Source organism: Mus pahari, chromosome 13 (genome assembly GCF_900095145.1).
Source record: "Mus pahari chromosome 13, PAHARI_EIJ_v1.1, whole genome shotgun sequence".
NCBI classification, from domain to species: Eukaryota; Metazoa; Chordata; class Mammalia; order Rodentia; family Muridae; genus Mus; species Mus pahari.
Window position 1 is genome coordinate 71,140,215 of NC_034602.1, and position 24,548 is coordinate 71,164,762.

The window sequence follows — 24,548 nt, forward strand, 5'->3', positions numbered from 1 at the left end:
AGAGAGAGAGAGAGAGAGAGAGAGAGACAGACAGACAGACAGAGACAGAGACAGAGACAGAGACACAGAGAGACACAGACAGACAGATAGACAGACAGCAGAGACAGACACAGAGAGACAGAGAAACATAGAGATGGAGAGACAGTGATGGATTGAGAGAGAGACAGAGACAGTTACCGACAGTGAGAGAAGAGACAGGCAGACAAAGACAGAGAAAGGATATCAGAAACTCAGCAATAAACACTTTTAAAAATTGTTAGTATCCTCACTTTATGTTTGTACTAAGAACAAAATTTATCTTGTTTTATATCTAGACTACCTAAATCACCTTAATGTTGTTTATCCATAGCAGCCCAAGTAATATTGAGGTTTTCCAAGGATAAGTTTATCTTTTCTAGTTTTATCCTTTTAGCTTTAGCTTATGTGATGCCCTTTCTAACTTTGCAGGAAATAAAGGGCTTTAATGACCAGTTTTGATATCCAGATTGCTCATAAATGGAGAAATAAACCAGTGATTAGAGCTCAGATATAACAGAACAGAAATTGTTAGTGTTCCTGCCAATCCAGGCTCAATGAAATACTGAATAATTTGAACCATCCAATGGTAGAACTAAAATGTATGTTACTTAATAAAATCTGTTTTTCTTCTCAAAACACATTCATTTGTGGTACCTCCTCTTTATCTTCTGAGGTCCAGTGAAGTTGCCCTTTAGAAAAACGGAATACACTTTTCTGAATAGTAACTTGGTTAGAAGTCCCTTCTTCAGAGCAAATAATCAGATGTATTGCCTACTGCTTCCATAACTGCAAACGTAAGATTATTTGGTTCAAGGTCTTTCTCACAACACTTCCATGGCTTTGTTACCATAACCTGTTACTATCATCGTCATTTGTTATGAAATACATATGGAAGTGCTGAATGGCAAAGTTCCTCTACTAGGATTATCAACAACAAGGGCATTCTGAATAAGGATCTTCTTCATTGGCACAGGACTCACTGTCAGCTGAACCCAATTGCAATCAAGGAACTCCTCATAGCACGCACTGTCTTGGAAATCTGAGAGCAAGTGAGGCAGACATTTCAATCACCTGCCTGTCTATATTCTGAGAGCAGACTGATTAGTTTTCTAAAGTCAGAAATAAATGTTGAAAAAAAATCAGCTCTGCCAATTACTAGCTCTGGTACCCTTTTCAGAAACTTGTTAACATCAACTATTACATAAAGACTGTGCTTAATACTAAAGATACAAAGATAGAGAGGTACGGGTGTTATGTCTGCCATTCAGGAGCCTTAGAGAACCTTAAAAACCTGTAAGCCTAGTTTTCGTCTAGAAGATGAAATTTCTTGCAGGACTATATTTAGCAACACATAAATAATAAATGTAGATCTCCCAGTGTAATGGTAGACATTTAATAAAACTTCCACCATTTTTCTGTGCCATATTTACCTGGAAGTCAATCTAAACTCCTAAGCAGTAAGCAAGCCATGTGCAAAACTATCCTTGCCGTTAACCTGAGTTGTGGGAAAACAGTCAAACTACAAACAGAAAACGTATTGACTTGAACCATGGGATTCAAGGTTTATTTGAAATTCTAAAATATTTAAAAACACACAAAATACTATTATATTATTGTTATTATCCAGATAAAAATATTACCAATATGTAGTGATACATATATCACTTCTTGAAATAGTGACAAATAATTGTCAATAGGTCACTCTTGTTTGATCTAAATTTAGATTAAAATTAGGAACTAAGATAAAAGACTATCCTTATAATCTTGATCTTAGTTGAATAATCTTCCCATTGTTCCACGTTGTCTGACCAATATTTTCATCAGAAGACAAAAATAATCAGTGCATACACATTATACATTTTTGTATATATGCAGGTATAAATAGTAAGTGTCGCTGGTTATATGTTATCTGTCCACAGTCTGTGTTTCCATGCACCTCTGTATTTCTCCTTTTCTGTTTTCCATGATTGTCCCCTTCTTCAAGAGCCATCAGACATATATCTGCCCTAGAGCAAGACTGAAAGAAGTTGAAAAGTGATGTAAAGTTCTTAGCTTTTCAAGGGTTGCATCAAAATAAGTCTATTTTGTATCATTTTATAGATGTAGTCCAGAGAAAGGAAAGTTGGAGAATCAAAACTAGCAGTAATGTGTGTGGCTGGGGCTTTTTCAGAGTGAGAATGAACCAGGGCATTGAGCAGACTCATTACATATCTAGGTCTTTATTGATCTGAATAGGCATAGAAATAGTCATGTCATAACCCTTCCATCAGTTTCCTATGCCTTATTTTTCATGAAGTCAATGAAGTCCACGCCAGCTCCCGCCACTTCACGATGTGCTTTTAGGCAGAGTATGCATTGCACAGGAATTTGCAATTCCTTTCTCACAGGTTTTCCAGTAACATAGATTACAGGATTGCAGTACTACCCCTAGCTCCTGGGACTCCTTCTGATTGACAGTTATAGCACATCAGAGTCTAATGGCAGACCTTAAAGTAGGCTATTCTGTCCTGGTCTGTAACTACTTTCAAGTGCCAATGGTTTGAGGTTTCAAAAGGGGACCGTGGTGCTAAGATATTTTAGCTACTTGCCAATTTATTCAGACTTTCCTTATAATTATACTGACTCACCACCGAGAAGATGAAAAATGGGATCAATCAGCATAGCATGATGAATGGGAAATTGGATTTTATAGCATCTTCAAAGAGAGAAAAAGATTTAAAAACTTTAGATGTACCTTATGCATGTTTTTCTCCTGAATGTCTATTTATTGTTGTTTAACATAAAATCTCTAGTTATATACTTATGGATTTTATAGGCTAATGTGTTACTTTACACCTAAGTTACTTATAATGAACAGTGCTTAATAAGAACAAAAAGTGCTAAACAGTGTATATATTACTTATATTCTATATATTTTATTTACATAAAAATAGTTTATAGGTGTATGCTACTTAATATTACAGTGCTTCTATTAATTTACAGATTTTAAATTACAGTACATTTTAGATTATAATAGTATAAATTTGACAAGTCCAAATTACATTTTACTATGTATCTTGCCTTACCTTTCTTCTATGAAGATATGTCTTATTTTGTGAAGGCATCAGGTTGACTTCTGAACTCTACTTCTCTTTGCTTTTCTTGGAAGTTAATCGTCCTTGAAATATTTGTCTTGTCAGCACAGGTGGTTTGTGAGGGTAGCAAAAGTCCTTTAGAGTCAAGTCCATTGTCCACAAAATGTAGTCATGATATTGGTATGTGAGGGCAAGGAAAATGCATCCAATACAATCCATATTCGCCATTTTAAAAAGTATTTCAAAATATATACATCGTAAGTCACTATACTTTCTATTATACCAGAATGTTAAATGTTGGTATGATCCTAACACCATATTTTGTTTAAAGCAGTTTTTTAAAAAAAAAACAAAACAAAAAAACTTCTTATGTGGAGCTTTACAATTGAAAAGACTTCATATTTGCATTTGTACCTGAGACTATGTTTTATGTGTTTTTTTTTTTCTGTAGTGATAATCTATAAGAAATATGTACAGAATAAGAGCAAAATAGAACTCTTTTATATTCAAATTTTAGATATTATGACAACTTTGTGGGATTGAAATGTATCTTATTTTAATATCTCTTAGGCTGTGGGTGGAAAGTAACTGCAATAGTGTACTTAATGTTGATTAAATTATAAAATATTTCAATATATAATAGTCATTGCTTCCCTCTTCTTTAGGCTGCTATTCTTTTTTATTCTACAGTATTAGAATGCTGCTCACATTTGAAATCTTATGTAAGCAGCCATATTATGTATTGCATACATATCTGATTGGCAAACTACCTCTCAACAGCCAATCAAATAGTTGATATTTAATAGCAGCCGTGCTCTGGTTTGGAAGGAGAGACCATTTGTATAAATGTGTAATCATTCACAAGGAGCCAGCATTCCAAAGAAGAAGGAATTTGTTCTATTTTTTTTCCAGGTCTTTTAACTGATAAATCAATGTTAAACTTTATATTTCACTTTTAATTGCATTTTTATTTTACTTATTCTGTTTTTTTCCTGAAAAATTGTTAAAGTGCTGGAAATAGTAGGGTGGGGTTTTTGTTCGTTTGTTTATATTTTCTGTCAAAGAAAACCTATTGAAAATATGAAGTGTTTTGTCAGGTAAGCTAGTCTAGGTGAGAATCCCTATGAGAAATGCGTTAGCTGCACTTTCAGAGTAATCAAAGGTCTTCACACAAAAACAGGAATTACGACTTTTGATTAGCTTTCTGCTTCATCTATATATATTTTGTGTGACTATGAATGCCTTCAAGTTTCAGTTGAATATGATCAGTAACATGTAAGACCATAGTCATGTTATTTACTTGTTTGGCATTTTGAGGTTTGGGGGTGGGAATGAATACAAAATCCTATCCATAGACAGAGCGATAAGTGGTCTTAGGGGTTTTGATGTAGTCATGTATGGGTGAAAATATATTTAAATAGAATATTCGGTTTCTATTGCTCATTTTAAATTAACATTAAATCTTACACATTTGGTCTTATTTCAAAAATTAAAGTTATTCTATGAACTAAAGACACTACGGCTTTTCAAGTCACATCTTATGGCTTAGTAATGAAGAACATAGCTATGTTACTGTTATAATTAGCATTATAAAGATGCATAGTAGTGTATATACCTTATATTAGATATCATTTGAAAACTTAAATGGTTGCCACTTTATGGGCTAATGAATGCCTTAGAAAAACTGTAATACATGAAAACTACAGTTTTGCTCTGGTCACTACAATTCGAGTAAAATGGTTCACAAATTTGGCCTGTTATAATAACGATAAAACGTAAGGAATACAAAAAATATATAGTCACCATTACAATATTATTTTCTGCAGTATAATTAAGTATTCAGAAAGTCGTCACTGTACTACACTTGGCGCTAGGGTGTAGCTTAGAGAGTAGAGTGCTTCCTAGTATGCGTAAGGCCCTGAGCTCAGTGCTGAGATCACATAATACATGGAGTTGGTAGAACATGCCTGTAATCTCGGCAGTCCAAAAGTAGATCAGAAGTTCAAGGTAACCCACAGCTATGTAGTAAACTTGAGGCCACCCAGTCCCCATGAGACCATATAGCAAAATAAGTGACAGTGATGGTGATGATGATGATGATGATGATGATGAGGAGGAGGAGGAGGAGGAGGAGCATAGTAAGTATTACTCAGAATTAATGGGCGCCCTTACTATTTTTATAAAACATATACACACATGCACACATGTGCACATGTATACAGAAAAAAACCCTGTTGTTGAAGAACTTTCAGGATAGTAGTAAAATTCACTAATACAACTGAAGAATATTCTTGAAGTCTTTTGGAAGTCTTTTGGAGACATGGTGAAGAAAAACTTGAGAGTGTCAAAATCACTAAATATTTCCAATCAATTTACTTATATAATAGCTTATGTAAGCTTAATTTCATATAAAGTCTTAGATAAAGTATAGACTGTATACAAAGTAGCTTTATAGGCAAACTGTGAAGTAGTTAAAATAGAATCTTCAGAGTCAGCAGGTTTATAAGTTGTAAACCTCAGACCCATAAAACTGAGCTACCGATTAACTTTGACTCATAAAGTTATGAATAGGCACCTAGAAAATCACATACCTAAGAACAGACTGATCAAATGAGGTTCAAATTGAGAACTACAGGGACAAGGCTTTTCTTAGTTATTTAATATAAATTTCCTAAAATAATGTATCTTTGAGTCATCTCATTTTATTTTCATTAAAACAAACACAAAAAATAAAACAAACGTGTTGGTTGAATCAGGCTGTGGAGGTACTGCACCCCTAACTAATAACAGCTTTTAAAGAATGTTCTCACATGTTGGTTGGTGTCTTCATGTGTGAGTGGCTGCCTCTGCTCTAGTGTATTTGCTTGTTGTAATTATTCCATTTTTACATAGGGCCTCTAACTGGCAAGGGGCTTGCCAGGTAGGCTGAGGTGACACCTCAGGGTCCCACCTGCTTAGAGCTAAGATAAAAATACAGATCAGCATAATCGTTGCCACTTGGCTTGTGAGAATCCGCTCAGGTCTCCATGCCCACAACAGTATCCTGTCTTCTGACTCAGCATTTTCTTCCTTTTAAGCACTCCAAGAATTTTCTGGAGCGTCTTGAGGGTAAAAACTACTCGCGATTATGGAAAGACCCCATTTGGTGGCACAACAATTCCAAAGCAGTGTTGTGGAAGTGCTTGTTGAAACAGTCCTCTGGCAGGGTGGAGAAGTCTTGTAAGGAAGGATCTGATGGCCAGTCTGAATGGATTTCCTTAGAGTTAGTGGGTCTTAACTTCTACTCCCATTTCTATGAAAGAAATTTTCAGTCTCAGAGTCATAGTTATAATTTTTTAATTTTTTTTTTTTAGTTATTTTCTTATTTATATTTCAAATGTTATCCCCTCTCCTGGTTTCCCTCCAAAAACCCCCTATCCCCACTCCCTGCCCCCTCTTCTCCAGCCCACCCACTCCTGCTTTCGGACCCTGGCATTCCCCTATACTGGGGCATAGAGCATTCACAGGACCAAGGGCCTCTCCTCCCATTGACAACCGACTAGGCCATCCTCTTCTGCTACATATGCAGCTAGAGCCATGGGTCCCACCATGTGTTTTCTTTGGTTGGTGGTTTAGTCCCAGGGAGCTCTGGGGGGTACTGGTTAGTTCATATTGTTGTTCCTCCTATGGAGCTGCAAACACTTTCAGCTTCTTGGGTCCTTTCTCTAGCTCCTTCATTGGGTACCCTGTGCTCAGTCCAATGGTTGGCTGAGAGCATCCACTTCTGTATTTGTCAGGCACTGGCAGAGCCTCTCAGGAGACAGCTATGTCAGGCTTCTATCAACAAGCACTTGTTGGCATCCACAATAGTGTCTGGGTTTGGTGGTTGTATATGGGATGGATCCTCAGGTGGGGCAGTCTCCTTCCTTCAGTCTCTGCTCTGCACTTTGTCTCTGTAACTCCTTCCATGGGTATTTTGTTCTCCCTTCTAAGAAGGAGCTAAGTATCCACACTTTAGTCTTCCTTCTTCTTGAGTTTCTTGCGGTTTGCGAATTGTATCTTGAGTACTAAGAGCTTTCATGGTGAGTGCTTTCATGGTAAAGGAGTAAGACATCAGTTCATGAAAAAGAATGGACTTTTTAAAATTCGAACATAGTTAATATCAAAATCCCCTTCAAAAACACATAACACGATGGTGTATGTTTTTATTGAGTATATTTTATATACTATAGAACTAACTTAAAGTTCAATATGCATATTTAAATGATGCCTCAGTTATCACAGCTGATTTTTGTGTTGTTATCGTAAGTACTTCAAAAAGAAGACCTTGCTCGATAAAGTCATCCCTGTGCCTCTTAACTTTTGACTCTTGGAAGTCAGAATATCTATTTTCTCTCCCAATGGGTTAATCTTTCCCAGGCTCTTCATATAAATTGCTCATGATAATTCATGTCCTTTGTGATTGCTTTTCCCCCTTGGCCCCTTCCAAGTTACTCATATTTAACATGTATAATTACTTAACTAATTTATTTCATAATAATACTCTACTGTAGGCATACACTACAGTGTACATGTCAGCTGGTGGGGATGTAAATTCTTTCCCTTCTTTCGCTGCTTGCTAGCATGCTTCCTGAGCATTCGGGTAGCATGCTTTATTTGGGTGTCTTTTCATTTCTCTCTGGCATCTATGTAGGAATGGAAATACTGAGCCATCTGATACTTCTGTCTAGCATTTTGAAGGACCACAGAACTCCTTAACAAAGGAGAGTAGCAGGTCTATGTTTTCAGGGTTCATATGGGTTTTCCTGTCTGTAGGTCCTGCACAGTTCTTAGTGAACGCATCTGAGGAAGCCACCAGTTATGATATGCAACTGCTTCTCATATGCTGGTTGCAAAAATAATTATTGATTTCTTAACTATAAGTTGGTTTTTCTCTAGCACTAAGTTATAAGTGTTTAAAGACATGATTTTAAAAAGAGAACACATAGTATTTCTACTATGGAACACACAAGTTTAATGTGTTCTTTAGCCTGACTATACTGAGTTTTTGCTTAGATAGAACCAATTGAGTCATAACAATTTTAATGCAGTTTGAATTCTTCATATTTTCTTCCTCCAATTTTACTTATGTGGTTGATTCATAAGAGGACTCATCATTTAAGGATACTCTTGTGATGACAAAATTTAAATCGTCAGTTATTGAAGTTTTATTCTAAGGATTCTTCTGTGAGATAGTACATTGATTGTTACCTACATTCCAATTCCTCTTTCCTAGGAAAATGCTGAATAACACTGAATGTTTATCTTCATGTTCCTTTAAGTTTCTTCTTTTGCCAGACACAGAATAAAGCTTTTATATTGGCTAACCTAAGCTGGTTTCACGTTACAATGCACAGCGTTCTGTTGAATGGTATCTGAAGCTTTGAGCTTTAAACTCTGGTTCAGGTTCCATTGTATTTAAGATATATTTTCTGAAACAGCTTGAATCACAGTGCTGTTATTTGTTAAGGGGTTAATTAGGACAACACTGTTAGAGTCTGAAGACTAAATAAAATGATGTATAGAAATGGCCTGACACACAACCTTATGCATTTAATCCTGAGAGAATGAGCTCATTATAAAATACCTTTAGGAATTAAACGGAAAAACAAATGACTTGGAAAGTAAGCAAAATTTAAAATACACCACCATCCTGAGGTCGCTTGCTTTCAACAGCATTTTTCAAAGACCACATTGTATATTCCTAATCCCGGAATGTGACTATTTCTCTTAATTATGTGTCTACACGTTTGCACACACATTCAACCCCTCATATTCAAGACTCACCCACTGGACTGTAGCTAAGTCTTTAATGAGTTACTAATGAACATCTTAAGCTTAGATCAGCATTTGGAACAATCCTAAAGAGTGTGGAAAAGCTATTCAGATTACAAAGCTATGGCTTTTAATTAGACTGTAGGCCCAATAAAAGTTCCTGTCTTCACTCTTCTTCTTATTTTGAGGACATTGAACAGCAAGTGGCAGCTATAGTCTCATTCTGATATCATTAGCCATATATGAAGTTAATAGGACCAAATTCAATCAACTAAATTAGAGAGATCATTGAATCAGTCAAATAAAAAGAAAACAATATGAAAACATTACAATGGTATTCCGCAGTGTTTCATTCTTTTTCTCTTGGACTTAGATGACTTTAAAACAGATTGATTTTGTTGTTGCATCAGAGAATAACAGATGACAGGAGGAAAAATGATCCAGATACGATTAAATCATGTAGGTGGGGGAAAAAAAAAACAACCCAACTCTCGTACTTATAAAAAGAACATGCAGTCTGCTTTCACACATTGCCAATTCTCTCCGAGCTGTTAGAGGCACCACAGAAATAGTAGTTATAAATATTACCCGAATTAGATCAAGAGTACTCTTTGCTGGAGCTCCCCTTAAAAGTCAACAATGGAGCTCTTCAACAGTCATCTCTTTTGCACCCCTTTTTTCCTACTTCTTGAAGTTGGTTAAACCATGAAAAACTTAAGGGCAAATACTTTTATAGTGTAGGTAAAATTCGAAGCTGATATGCAACTCTCCCTCCAGGAACCTTATACAATAGCTTGAAAGAGGCCCTTTAGATCCTCCACAAGAGCTGGTACTTGGAATCTCAAATGTGCCCCCCAACATGATTTAAGCAATCAGTGTGACATTTGAGCTTGTTAGCATATGTGTGCTGTTGTTAACTGACATTTAGGCACTCCTTTTGTGTTTGTGATGACAATGGGGGTGAGTGAGATGCAGGTGACCATATTCTCTTGCTACCCTGATGAAAAAAACTAAGAGGGACAGTGACAATTAAGTGTATTTTTCTCACCTCTTCTGAGATGCCAGCCTAGATCAACTTAATAAAAAGAGAGGCAGAAGTGACTAACAAGTCTGTGACTGTAAATTTGCACATCATTTCTGCTCATTCTGCCCACACCCCAAGGCTAAATGGGGGTAAGATTGAGAAGAGCACCCCATACCACAGTTGCCCAGAATGTTAGAGAAATGGTTGGGTTTTTTTTTTTTTTTAATAGCATTCTGAACACACAGCTTCCATAGCATTAAAAATTAATATTCCTGAAGTAGGTAGTAGATGAAAGGAGTTGGGATTCTAGAGGAAAAAAACATTCCAAAGCTTGAGGGTTTTTTTTTTTTTTAAACCACAAATTACAATCTGTTTGTGTTTTGTTTGCAAAGAGCAGGTGTTTTTAGTTGAAAAAGAAACATTTACAGTTAGATGCCATTCCTTTAATGAGTAAGATACGTAATAAGCATTTTTCATTTAATTTGAATGAAAATAAATCTGTGTTTTGGGGAAAAGCCAAATGTATAAATGAAAATTATTAACAGAATTTGCCTACTTACGCCTCTTCACAGGAGTTTGAAGTTTGTTTTGTAGCATTACAGTTTAGACAGTCAATATAAGAAGTCAAACTCTCTCCTATTTACATACCTTCTTGCATTACAATATAATAATCAAAAGCGAATTTTAAAAATAGTTTCTAAAAGTTAGCTTCCAGCACCACAAATTAATGTGGCCTTTAGCTTCATCTACAGAGAAGCGTATGGCCCTGCCACTACCGTCCTGTCGGACACAGCTTTTGCAACTTATTTTGTTTCATTTCCCCATAAAAAAATCTAGGTTGTTGAGAAGTGTCAGGAAATGAGTCTGAAAGACAAATATTTCGTTTCCCAACACAGAGTATATCTATAATGTATGGAATGATTCCATCTTGAGAGAGAATCCAGTGAGTTAGAAGGTCCTATACTCACTCCAGATTACTCTAAAAGTTACTTCATCTTACAACGGAGGGCATGTCATCATCACTGAACTGTTCTCTTTAAGAATATAGAATTTAAACAGATTTGTCCATGTCCAAAGTGATTTCCACTCGGGGCATCAGTAGTCAGGTGGCTAAGTTGGAGCTTTTGTGACTACTTGTAGATATTACTGTGAGGCCTATAGAGAAATGATGCAGCAATTACATACACCTTTGGAAGGGTATGAGGAAATGTTAGCCTTTCATATGGGTGATATACTATGGTGCTGCAGGAACAAGTATCTTTCAGGTTTACAAGAGAAGACAAAACAAACAAACTAACTAACTAATCCTTTGTTTTCCCAAAAAGAAATTAAATGAAATCCCCTGGGGGGGGGGGAAGAGAAAGGAAAATTCAGAATCAAGAAACCATTGCTTCTTCAATGTATACTTTATAATATTCAGTAAGCGATTTCCCTAGTTTAGTGAATATTCTTATCAAGTCACTAAATGCTAAAAATACCACTATTTTGTGCAATTGTAAAGCAAATATATATATATATATATATATATATATATATATATATATATATATATATATATATATCTCAAACTCATCACTCTACAGATGCAATGTCACACGATCAACTGAGGGGAAATTTAAGCCAAGATCTCACAATAGTTTCTTACAGCCTTCTTTCTGAGGCACTTTTATGCCATGTTCATACTTCCTTGCTTCATTCTGTAGACCTTTGAGCTCAACTAGAATCGAAACAATGAAAACAGTGTTCTGAGGTTGAGCCAGCACGTGATGGAAATAGTAGAATTTATAATCAGAAACCCAGTTTAGTTGGGGGAGAAAGCAGGGATTTTTTTTTTTTTTTTGGTTGTTTTTTTTTCCTTGAACTTTTAAGGATCAAATTAATACATGGTGGAAGGAACTTTTGTAAGAAAGCAGGAGAAAATATGAGGACTTTTGATCATGCTTTCAGATATGTAGTGAACACCTGGAGGATTTGTGGGGAAACTGAAACTAGAAACCCGTATGCACCTAGAAGCTTGAAGTGTAGGGAGAGTTCCCATAAGCCAAGTTTGAGGAAAGGGTTAGAGGGGTAGAGATTTCATATATGGTGCTTCCAGGAGGCTGTGATGAAGGACTAAGAGCATACAGGTTGCCATGTTAGCTTTATTAGCATACCGTGTAAATTCTATATGGCTCATACTTCAATAACTAAAAAAATGACACTGCAAAGTACAGCCTAAAAGCCTAGAATCGAATGATTTGCATAAGGTACCCTTAGTTTGGGAAAGCTGATTCACCTTGAGCCCTGGTAGTCTCTCGTTCCTTACTGCCTTCGAACTCTGAAGCATCATAACCATTGCTGCACAGTCTACTGTTTGAGTCTGGCTGCAAACTCACAGTGATGATCTAAATTTGTTTAGAAGGAGCAACTAAATAATTGGCTATACTGAGAAGAAAAGAAAGCAGAAATGATCACACTTTTTCAGGGAAAAAAAATGAACATTTCTTCAAATATTTGATTTGATTAAATATTTTTATATTGATCAAAAGTATTTGAAATCATAATTTAATTTTATCATTTCCTCCTCTCCTTTCCTCACGGCATAACCTCCCAGACACGCTTTCTTCTTCTCTTTCATACTCACACCATATTTTCCCACTATTGTTGCTACATCCATATATCCATTTGTATATATATATATACATATAAGTGCTCCATGTGCACTTGCATGTATTTTACAAGTCTATGCTGATTCATGAGCATGTATTACAATGAGTGTTCATATTTTCTGTCCATCATTCCCACTATCCATCCTTTCTTCCTTTTTCATTCTCCTCTTCTTTATTATTTTGGAAATGACCGTTTCCATGTACTCTGAGCTGGTTATGAATTCACAGCCTTCATGATTCCTCCTCTCAATTGCTAGCATTACAGAATTGTACACCACAGTTTACTCTAGTGCTTATTTCAATTATAAATTGTCCGTATAATATAAAAATGCCAACACACTCTTCAAAAGCATTTTATTTCTTTAATATTTTTAATTTTCTGTAATTTTTCTGGTTCCTGTCTACATGCAAACAGCACCATGAAACTGTCTTAGAAAGGCATCCTTCGATTGACAGACTGAACACAGAAATGGCATGAAAAATCTCACCAGTCCACTATGCTACACACTAATAATTTTCATATCTCCTCTGTCCAAGTGTCTGGAGATGATCTACTAGGAAGGCAGAAGGGAAATTCTTGAGGGGTGAAAGCATCTACCTAAGAAATGATAACTCTCAGAGAAAAAGCAAGAAATCAGAGGCTTATGATGAATACTAAATAATATTCATGACTTAAGAAATTCAAACTTGAAAACCGCAGACACACCATTTTTAACCAATGACTCCTTATCAGATATGTCATGCTTTAATAATTAGAATGAAATTCATGTTTCTGTGAAGGTTACAAAAAAAAAAAAAAAGCATGCTGCACTTTTCCTTACTGCCTCTTCTAGAAGCAATATTATCTGGTTGCCATATTGGAATGTCATATAGAAGTGTCAGAAACTGTAGTCTCAAATGCATATGTAGAAGGGCAGATGCTACAAGAGAAGGTTCCTAAGAACCAAACTTGTTCATGCTACTTGTTAGCATTTTTCATCAAGACTTTGAACAACAGTACCTGTTCTCTTTTAAAATCCAGAGAAGAAAAAAATTTTTTTAAAAAGACACCAAGTGTGAAGCATGTCTCCAAGTATTCAAAGAGCACCTTGCTTCAAAGGTCAACTAGATTTTTTTTTTTTTACAGCTATGTATAGAACTTAGAAGTGGGATATAAGTGGGTAATGAGTCCAGTATAGGTATCACCTTAACTTGTCAGGAAGAATCTCTTCTTCAAATGCGAATGTGCCCCAGGGACAGCATAAGCATCTAATTACAGCTTCTACCCATTGCTGTCATGCTGGTGGGGTTTTAGCAAGGGTTATTACTAGCATGTGAGTTAAGGAATTTGTCTACATGTAAGATTCCAGAGTTTTACCAGACCTTTAACTGTGCTTGCTATTTTGATGACTAATGTGGAGTAGTTCCAAGGAACACAAACTGCATGTATACCTGAAGCATGTATATTCTTCAAAGTTCTACAATACCTTAAGCATAGTATGTGCAAATTTTTTTAAAGATGAAAGTTAAAACTTGGGCTATTGCGGCCACTCTAAGATGACTCTGAAGAGTGGTGAATTTAATTAAGTGTGAACTACTCATACTGTGTCAAGCACACCAGAGTCCCATTTCCTCCAACTTAAGACTCACATCATTTTAACTTCCTGTTACTCTTTTTTTCTTCAGACTCTGTCCTTGAAATCATGCTCTTCTTCAGGCACACGTGCTCTTTGTGAACCCTGATTGCTTCCTGCTTAGCTCTGGACTATTATATTTTTTTGTAGTTCATAGAGAGAGGATGCTCATGTAGGCCCGAACACAATCGGATTTGTCACAAGACTCTGATTCTATCGCACGTGCATTTTAGCACATGCAATTAACAGAGAGTTCTCCTTCGCTGTTTGCTGTAGAATAGGGGTTTGTTTTATTTGGGTTGCGTTTGACTTCGCTTGGTTTGGTTTTGGGTGAATATTTGATCTCTACTTCAGAGGAAATCCTTGGCTTTTGTTTGTTTTCATCTTTCCCTGTCATGTCATTTTCTTTCCTCCCAATAATTTATCCTAGACAGAAACTTTACATATGACCATGGTATGCAGAGCTCTGCAGCTGGCTCTTGCTCACTCTCTAGCATCCGGAACCATTTTCCTTGACTTCTACCAATCCTGAGGCAGCTGAACTACCTCCTGAACAGTTCAAGGCAGTTCCACACAGCAGACCTCTGACATAGCCCCCAAGTTCTTTTTTTACTTCTGATTTGTATTACTTTTGTCATGTGTTGGTATGATGCTATTGTTGTTATTGTAAGCTCAGACTTTATTTTTAAAATCTCCACTTGAGTTTTACCCCTATAAATATTTTTCTTAAAGCTTCAAACACAGTCTTTCTAGTTTACTGCATTTATATTTTCTGAAGACTGGCCATACCTATATGGCATTTTTTTTTTTCTTCTCGGTGTGTATGCCTCAATGACCCTAACTCGGTGAGCGGTTCATCTGTGTACCCTTGCTATCTGCTTTGTGCACCACACTCTCCTATATGTGAACATCAAGGAGGAGCCAACCTGTGATGAGAACTCCAATACTGACGAATGAATAAAATCCAACAAGCGCACATGCCATCATTTCAAATGGGCTTGTATGTTAACTTGGCAAAGAACAAAATCTTTCACCGTCATTTGTAACAGAAGCTTGTAGCATAACAACATACTTTATAGAGCACCATTTCACTAGTGTCTTGACACAGAGTGGTTGTAAAGACGTTCGGAAACATGTACTTGTAGACAATTCCACAAAAATATCCAGAGTTGGTTTCATTATCACTGGGGGTAGAGAGAAGGGAGGGCTTGTGAAGTCAAATTTAGAAAACATGCCAATGCAGTGAAACATGCCAGGAAGCAATTATGCAGAGATTTTTATTTTCATAGGTTCTTAAAGAAATTGAAACATGCGTTTTGACACTTTCCATTTGTGTAGCTGATCAGGATGCTATGTCAACTATCTTGGTATATATTTTAATAATGGTATATTATGCTGGTTTAAATGTAAATCATTATTTTATATCAGTGCTATAGGCATAAAATTTAGAATTTTCTATCAGGTGGACTTTCTGAATATTTAATACTACTTTTTTCCTGTAAAGGTTGTATCATTTTATGTGTTGTAGTTATAGGACTAGATTCTTAATTTGCAAGTAACACATAACAAGTTATTAGAATACTACTGTATAACCTTGTTTTAGATGATTACCACAAAGTGCTTTTTCTTCGTCGATTTTCTCAGTTTTTTTTCCTCACTGTTTAATGTCAGCCATACAGAATAACAATATGTCTTTAAAGATGATCCTGTATTGGTTAAAAATGTATGTATGGAGTAGAGTGTTTTGCTCTGTAAATCACTTGCTTTCTATTGACAGATTTCATTATGTTTCTTATTAAGTGAAAAGTAATTACAGTTAGTGCAGAGAATTTTTCCTCTTATCAATTCACAATAATGAAATCATGTACTTAGGTAGCTCTGTTTTTTCATAGCACATAATATATGATTGTTGTGTCGATTTTTAAAAAGTATCATATGTGTATAATTTTTTTATCATTGTTGTCCTGGTCTTCCATATTTATTCATTTATGTAATATGCAACATTTGTCAGTATAAATCACTGTGTATATAAGTGGCAAAGATGTGTGTGTATCTTTTCACATTAATGTCTGTCACAGCTCCTAATACAGTACCTTTCAGAAATGTTAGTATAACGACCAGAAAACATATAAATAAACACAAAACAGACATTTACCTCTGCACCAGAACAAAACAAGATAAAACAGTAAAAACAACAAAATCCCCCTTCTGTTGTCAAGATTTTTTAAGTAAAAACTGAGGTTGGTAGCTCATTCCTAACTTCACACTTGGGTAGTTAGTGCCCATATTTTGTATCCCAAATAGTTGTGAGACTATTAAAATATAGAGGACATTTGTATTTTGTAAGTTACTAGCTTATTCAGTTTCTGTAATTATGCTTAATTTTCTGATCACGTGAGGAATGGGCTGAGAAGTTTTTTGTTTTGTTTTGTTTTTCTTTTTGTAATAAAGATAGTGTTTGTAATCAACAGGGCAGAAGAATTCATTGCGCAGCCCTAGTTTTGTCTGAGTGGGGCTTGGGGTGGCTGGTCCTAAGCCTGAGTCTGCAGTAGAGGCCAGCCTTGGGGATGAGGCCTGAATAAGCAGGGGTCTGATGGTGCGCCCTGCGGTCCCGGTCCCCGCAGGTGGCAAGCACAATGAGAGACATCCAGCCCTCGCTGCTCCACTGCGACACGCTGAGCGCAACCCAGGAGGCGCTCTCCCTCCCAGACATCTCCTTCAGCAGCCAGCGGCAGAGCGCTCAACGGCTCATCGAGGACAGGGGCCACGCGGAGCTGCCAGAGGAGTCCGTGGACCAGGTGCCCCAGGAGCACAGATTGCAGCCCAAGGTGCGGCCGGCCGGAGGGGGAAAGGGTTGGGGTTGGCTGGGCAGGGGCTGATGGGAGGTTCAGTCCCAAGCAACTCTCCACATTTCCCCTCATATGACATTCTACATTGCCAATGGCCTGGGTTTCCCACAGGGCTGACCTAAACAGCTGTTTTAGTAACGCATGCCAATTCGGCTTTATAGCCACACTATTACTTTTGAAATATTTTGTTTAAGATGTATGGTTATGATGGGAACCTGGGAGACTGCTACGCACCTGTCATCCCAGCACTGTAGAGATGGAGACTGAAGGGTTAGTGTCCAAGGCAAGCCTAAGCTATGGAGTGAACTTTCAGGCCAGCCTGGGCTACTGGAGACCCTACCACAAAAGAAAAACCAAAACAAAGGAAGAAAGGCATATTGAGGTTGAGTTAGCAATACTATTTCGCAATACTGCTGGAGGCTTCAAATTACCTTTGTAGCAAAAACACTGAACTAACTTGCAAAATTTTGAAGACTAGGAAAGGTGAGCGTGAACATTTCTGATCGAGAGGAAAACGTTTCATCAATAGGACCTAATGAGGTTTTGAAAAGATCGTGATTAAAGTATCTTGGTAAGAAATTCTGCATAGTCAAAGCTTAAAGCCTCACGGAAAAGCTAATAATCTCGTGAAAATGTTGGAACGTACTTTGGGGCTTTGCTTCCCAGCTGGCAACTCTATTGAGTGGCGTCCAACTATTGAAACTCCATTGAGGAACATTATATAATGTTTCCACAAAATTAAATACTCTTTTTTTCCCCCAATACTGTATACCATAATTTTTTTTTCACTCAGAAAACTCCATAGGGTAATGTTATCCCTGTAATTTCATCCGGGGAACATAACATTCATATCTTTGTGTGATATAATGTAAGAAGCCCCGGTGAATATTTTGCCGAATTCTATGAATTTCAAGTTACCCTGTCTATCCTATAATTTGTTTTGAAGGGGAAAAAAAAATGTAAGAAATACAAAGGGGGACGTGCACATCACTGTATTCGTTGTGATTTTTGTCAGAAACCCATTGTGGCAACATAAAATTGAAAGCTTTGCTTCGATACAGGAATTGAGAGAGGGACATCATAATCCATTTTAGGGGGCTGGAGAGATGGCTCAGTGGTGAAGAGCACTGACTGCTCTCCCGGAGGTCCTGAGTTCAGTTCCCCCAACCACCTGGTGGCTCACAGCCATCCATAATGAGATCCGATAGCCTCTTTGGGTGTGTCTGAAGACAGCAATAGGGTATTCACATACATTAAATAAATAGATGGATAGATAGATAGATAGATAGATAGATAGATAGATAGATAGATAGATAGATAGATAGATGAATACTAAACAACCAACCTTTCACTGGCTGAAGGGACCAGTGCAAGTTGCACTCAGTTCTTCAGTCCTAGTGAGCACTGGAGGTAAGGATGTGGAGAACACTGTGCTCACAATGGCTTTGTGTCCTCAGCGGCCCTTTTCTGTCAGTGTGCTCCAATCTGCCCTTTCCAACCATCATTTCTTCTTTGGTAGGTGTGAGTGGGAGTAGTGGTGAAGGCAGCAAGAGCCACGTAGATAGGTCTCCAGTGTGTGGCAAATATCCAAAGGCAGGGTGGCATACACATTCTCCCGGTTTCTCTCTTACCCTTTCAGATATGGCAAGCTCTGAATCAGGCACATGTCTGTTAGGTCACAGAATGTGCATCAGGGATTATGGAAGTTTCGTGGTAATTTTCATTGTTTATTAGTATTTTACAATAATACATCAAATAAATATCATTTAGACCACGCCAGTTAACCAGTATTCATTGGAAATTTCTAGAAGTCATTAGGAAGACATCCAGAAATGTTTAATTTTTACAAATATTTAAATCAACACATATACACACAAGCAATTTTACCTTCCAATAAAAAATTCAGAATATAGGAAATGTTTTTCCTATGTAATAACTCTTAGTAAGAATTTTTAATACTTAGATTGTCCCTAATTTTAATGTTTTTAATTCTTTCATAACACTTTTCTATACCATTAGCTTTTAATTCCTGTGAATATATGTCATAATGTTGTGGGTTTTAAATCACACACTTCTAAAATGGAAACTTTTATTTATAAGACAATTATATTGTATTCTATTTTAAACAATGGTGAAAGTGGAGGCACTCTCTAGATCAGACAGAAGCACATTAATGGGGGCTACAGGCTGTGGGACACAAAGGCAGCTCAAAGAACCATATAAATCTGTTATGGTTGAGATACGTTTGGAAAGTTGCTGTCCTGTGAAAGTAATTTTTCAGTGTGACAGCAAGACTGAAGGTCATTTGAGAATGTTTCCCACAAGAAGAGTAAAGAGGAATAAGTAAATATTACAGGGATATAATCCTTCCCCGGCGTGGAGAGAATACACAGAGCTAGAGTGCTTAGACTGGTATTAAAAAATAAATTGAAGTAAGAGATGCGTATGATGTTGAACTCTTTAAGTTGAAAAGACATGCAGAATTTAAACAAGGAAATGGCAGGGAATTTATGTTCCTTCTTTATCACTTTATGTTTCTTAAAGAAAGGCAACAAGCTCTTAGAGGACGAAGATGCTGTAAAAATATGACCCTCTGAAAACATCTTAAGTAATGAAGGCCAATGTTGATGTGATCAGTCTGGGCCTTAAAAATAAAATTCATACTGTCTTAAAAGTAACCTCAGTCTTAGTCTGTAAATAACAAAACAAATAAGTAAAAACACAACAAACCCAGCCATGCTGACAGAACAATAATGTCCTTTTTACCCTTTTTGTGATAACATTTTGACATTTGTCCTTGAATTTATTTGGCTTTTTAGAATTTATAAAAATGAAGAGATAATGAGAGTTTGGATTCACAGAAACCTGGATTCACTGAATAGTAAAAAGTGTGTGTTTGTGTGTGATGTGTGTGTATGTGTGTGTGTATGTGTGTGTGTGCTCACGCATGTGGGAGAGATAGCTTTAAATCAATCCCAAACAAAATCCAGATATCATAATATTCCCTAAAAGATAGAGGAAGCCTAACCTGCTTTAAATTATTTTTATTAATTCCTTTGGAAATTCAGACGATATATTTTGATAACATTCTCCTCCCGCTCCTTCCCTAACTCCTCACATACTTTCTTCTGCTTTTCTACCCACCAACTTCATTTCCTCCTTTTGAAATAGTTCTTCCAGTTTAACTTATGTTGCCCATGAACTCCTGGGTGTGGGGCATTTATCCACTGGGCTTGGTATACCTACCAAAAGCCATACCCTCAGAGAAAACTCTGCCCCACTCCCACAAAAACATAAGATCTCCATAGCTCCTCCATTAATGGTAGAGGCATATGAACTCCTTCCTATTCAATGATAGACTGTTGACTATTGTGGGCAGCCACAGGTGCTGTAAGTCCATGAATACAGTAGTCCTAAAGAAATACTTTACTCTGGCTGTTTCTAACCATTGGCTCCACCAGCCTTTCTGTCATCTCTTCAGTGGTCGTCTCTGAGTCTCAGGGATGGTAAGACATGCACGATATGTGGTTGAGCACTCTACTGACATTTATGCTTTGCCTTTTGACTAGCTGTGAGTTTCTATGTTAACTACCATCCACTGCACAAATAGACTTGTCTGATGAGATCTGGGAATTGAAGTAATATGTGAACCTAGAAATAGGAAGTTAGATGGCAGTTTAACACTAGGTTCATTTAGCAAAATGAAAGTGGTAGGCTCATTTTGAATCACTCTGTTGTTGTTGTTGTTGCTTTAATAGTAGCCTTCTTGCAGATACATAAGAAGGTCACTAAGGATTTTCCATAGCTCTACCCCATCAAGGCCATACAGACTATGTACTAAGTTAATTCAAGCTTTCTTCCAGAAAAAAAAAAAGTATGTGTATGTGTATATTTTAAAGGTTACTTTTCCTCCCTCAGGAGAAAAATGATTTTTTTTTTGGTGTTGTTTTGTTTTGTTCTTTGTTTTTGGATTTTATAAAATTGTGCTTAGAAATTATTTCAGTCCTCTTGGAGAATCACATAAAACTCTATCATATCTGGATTTTTTCCTCTTTCTTTCATATAAATGTTCACAAGTATCAATGCTTCCAGTATAGTTATAAACAAAGATAAGTCTTCACTTAATTATTAGAAGTATTGTACATGAAAGTCAATCTTTTATTGTCTACAGAATTAATACCACTTCATTCAATTTTTGCACTTTTTAGTTTTCATATACAATATTTGGAGTGCGGGCTTATGATGATCACTGTATCAAGGGTCAGCAACACAAAGAGAAATCCCTGAATTCGATGCCTCAATGTGTCTTCAGTCTTTTTTACAAGAGTGTATGCTTTGGGGCAGGCCTTTCCTGTTTATACCCAAGCATGGGAAGATTCCCCCCAAAAGTGATATTTAAACCAATTTGTGTATGTGTGTGTGTGTGTGTGTGTGTGTGTGTGTGTGTTTATGTGCATTTGACAACTAATAATCTTATCTTCAGAAAGGCTTCTTTTGCTCATCGTTTTTATATTGTCACCTCCGAGGGTACTCTTTTCCTCTCAGCTGTAGAACCAACGTACCTCCTACTACCTTTTGCCCTCTTGCCTCTTAATTCAACTCCCCCTGGGAGTCTAGCCAGGATTCCCTGTCTGCTGACTCAAGTTCCAGATACCTCTTTGGACATGGCAAACAATTAAGTGCTGAGTGTGGAGCACAGTGGGGTAGGGGAACCTACTTTGGCTTACGGAGTCAGAGACTATGCTGCCGAATAGGAAATGGTGTCTACAGTGCCTTCCAACAGGCAAGTGTAGCACAGAGATAACAGAAGACACTAATATAAACACCAAGGTTGAAGTTCAGTGTAGTTGGAGCATCAAGTCCAGATGACAGCTTCCTAATATCATCCTAAAAATGATCCAGAGAGAATGACCAAGGATCTGAGCAGAAAAAAAAAAACAAAAACAAAACAAACAAACAAACAAAAAACCCCAGGACTTTATATTATAAGGAATTTGGCATTTTTTTCAGATGGCAGTAAGGAAAAAAGTGTGGGTATTGGAAGAATTAAACAAGGAGTGGCAAACTAATAACAAAGACAAATAGAAACAAAGTAAAACAAAAGCAATAGCGCCTTCAAGAGAAGATGGAGAGCTATAATGACTCAGAGGAAATAGGAGTTATTTGTATCGGTTGTCTGACTCCTTGTCCAAGGAGACAAGGTCCATAAATATGAGGAAGAGGATGAAGGTGTAGTTCAGTGTAGAGCATCCAAGAAGCCCCGAGAGCTCTTTTGGCACCCATGGGACCTGAAATAGTGACAGTGAGACCCAGCTGATAAGATTTAGAGATTCACTGTGTAAGCAAGTCAGAGAAAACACAAGGAAGTCAAAGACGACTTCTTGTTTAAACCGTTAAATATGAGCAGCTCTCCATCTTACTGAGATAAGGGCGACAACTCTAGAAGGTAACATTAATAAGCCATGATAGCACTGCTAACCAGAGTCATTTTCATTAAAAATCTAAGAAAAGCAGTATTACTGTTTAATAGCACAGTTTTGGCCAGGAAAGATAAGGTATCCAGAAATAGGAGAACATGTGGTATGATTTCATTCAGTTCTTTCTTTACTCCCCTGTAATGCCTGGCAGGGAGACAAGAAAGCCACGATTAGGGCTACGTTTTGAACTTTTCTATCTTCTCTTTGGTATATTTAGTATCTGGTTGGTGGTTTTGTTTTTTGTTTGGTTTTGGTTTTTTTAGTTTGGTGGATTGATTTTTGGTTCAGAGTTTCTAGTAAAACTCTGGAGAGAAACGGGAGACCCTTCTGCTCATATTTGCTCTCATTTAGCATGTAAGATAGCACTCCCTTCAACAGAAGAATAACCACAAGTAATCTCCACGTGTCTTTTGAGAATTCCTTAGAAATGAACCTTGATTAATCTCTTGCCTAATTAAAACTGATTATTAAAATAGCTTATCCCTCAAAGACCGTGTAAAGTGGTGCTTTATCTTAAGGAAATGGTTAATGTTCTTGTTGGTTAAGAGTGTTTCAAATAAAATCTCCACTCACAAAGGCCATACTTTGAGAGTTGCTGGTCCATAGCTTTGCTTGCCAAGCTCACGTAATTTTGCATGGGAGGTGCTACAATGATTAAAGCTAGCATAGGAAGAGAGGCAGACGTTCATTTGCTAGGTTCCATGTAAAAACCACGATTTGGGAAATTTGGGGACTCAGCCAGTTCCTTTGGATACCACAAAGTCACTAGCTTGATTGAGCAAGTCGTAGATCCTAAGATAAATGAAGAACATAGTGGGACTGCATACAAAATGCTTTGAAATCTTCAAAAGCCAGATTGCTAATGAGAAAAGACTTAAGAGTCAGGCAGCAGCATTTTTCTTAACTTAGATCACATCCTAACAACTATATTCTTCAGTCACTTGTGTACCCTGCATCAGTGGCTTGGGGGGGTATTCTTGAAGTGGGACAGGCAATACCATAATTAGCCAAGAACAAAGAAAGGAGGATCTCATTAATTGGGTATACCAGCATAGCCCTTTACCCCATACCTTTGTCAGACATTATCTTCCTTGGTTGGAAGGTCTTGCTTTATGAGTCCTTTCAGTTCAGCAGCTAAATTGATAGATGATATAACTGGCATGCTTTCCTCTATTTTCAATTATTTTTCTTACTCATTTTTTAGGGAGGATACCAGCGAGGGTCTCACTGTGCACTGAAGGTTTCCCTACGTACTTTGGCTAGACTCACACATGTTGCAGCCCCCTTTCCTTAATCACTTGCATGCTAAGATGGCAGACATGTATCACCGATTCTGAGTAAGCCGGGGCATAGTGTTGCTTTGTTTTAGCTGTGGTTGGAATTGAACCTGTAACCTGACCCATGCTTCATTAGTGCTGTACCATGGAGATGCGTCACCAGCCTGACCACTATTCTGCACAAATGATTTCTGCCCTCCTGCTTTTGAATTAAATAAATCTGAAAGTGTGTGTGTGTGTATGTGTGTGTGTGTGTGTGTGTGTGTGTGTGTGTGTGTTTGAGAGAGACAAACAGAGAGACAGAGAGTCAAGATCTTTGGGGTAAACAATGCATCTTCATTTTCTTATGGATTTCAATTATTCATCTGATACAAGCATTGGAATAAATGAAAAAGTGTTACTATCATTATATTTTGATTACTATTATTTATCGGGCAGTAAGGAGACCAATTTTTACTCCCCATAATCCTAAATAAAAAAAAAAAATCTTACTCAAAGTTTGTTATTTATTATAGTTGAATCTGACACATCTAGGTGAGGTCTGAGAGTTCCTGGGGAGATAAGAAGATGACAGAAATTGTGACAGAACAGAGATAAATGTTGCCATGGCAATGAGAAACCTTCTGTTTTACCACCTCAGCCTTTTGGATATAACTCCTGCTGTAAGAGAATAATATAATGTGGCCTTCAAAGAGCTGTGTTAGCTTTCTTGTTTTATATATGACACTTGAATATTATTTCAGAAAGAGCCCCTATTCACGTTTATGTGTGTCTT

The 24,548-nt window shown here is 37.0% G+C and overlaps 1 protein-coding gene across 22 annotated transcripts in view; it reads left to right on the forward strand.

Annotated features, from left to right (window-relative positions):
- The window catches only part of Adgrl3 (adhesion G protein-coupled receptor L3), a 777,100-nt gene that overhangs the window by 285,290 nt on the left and 467,262 nt on the right, over positions 1–24,548 (forward strand). For 21 of the 22 annotated variants that reach the window (XM_029545394.1, XM_029545383.1, XM_029545393.1 and 18 more), the window contains one exon: positions 16,795–16,998. The exons of the other annotated variant lie outside the window; for it this stretch is intronic. In XM_029545394.1, coding sequence (XP_029401254.1) covers positions 16,795–16,998 — 204 coding nt within the window. The remainder of the gene's footprint in view (positions 1–16,794; positions 16,999–24,548) is intronic. 22 annotated transcript variants of the gene reach the window in all.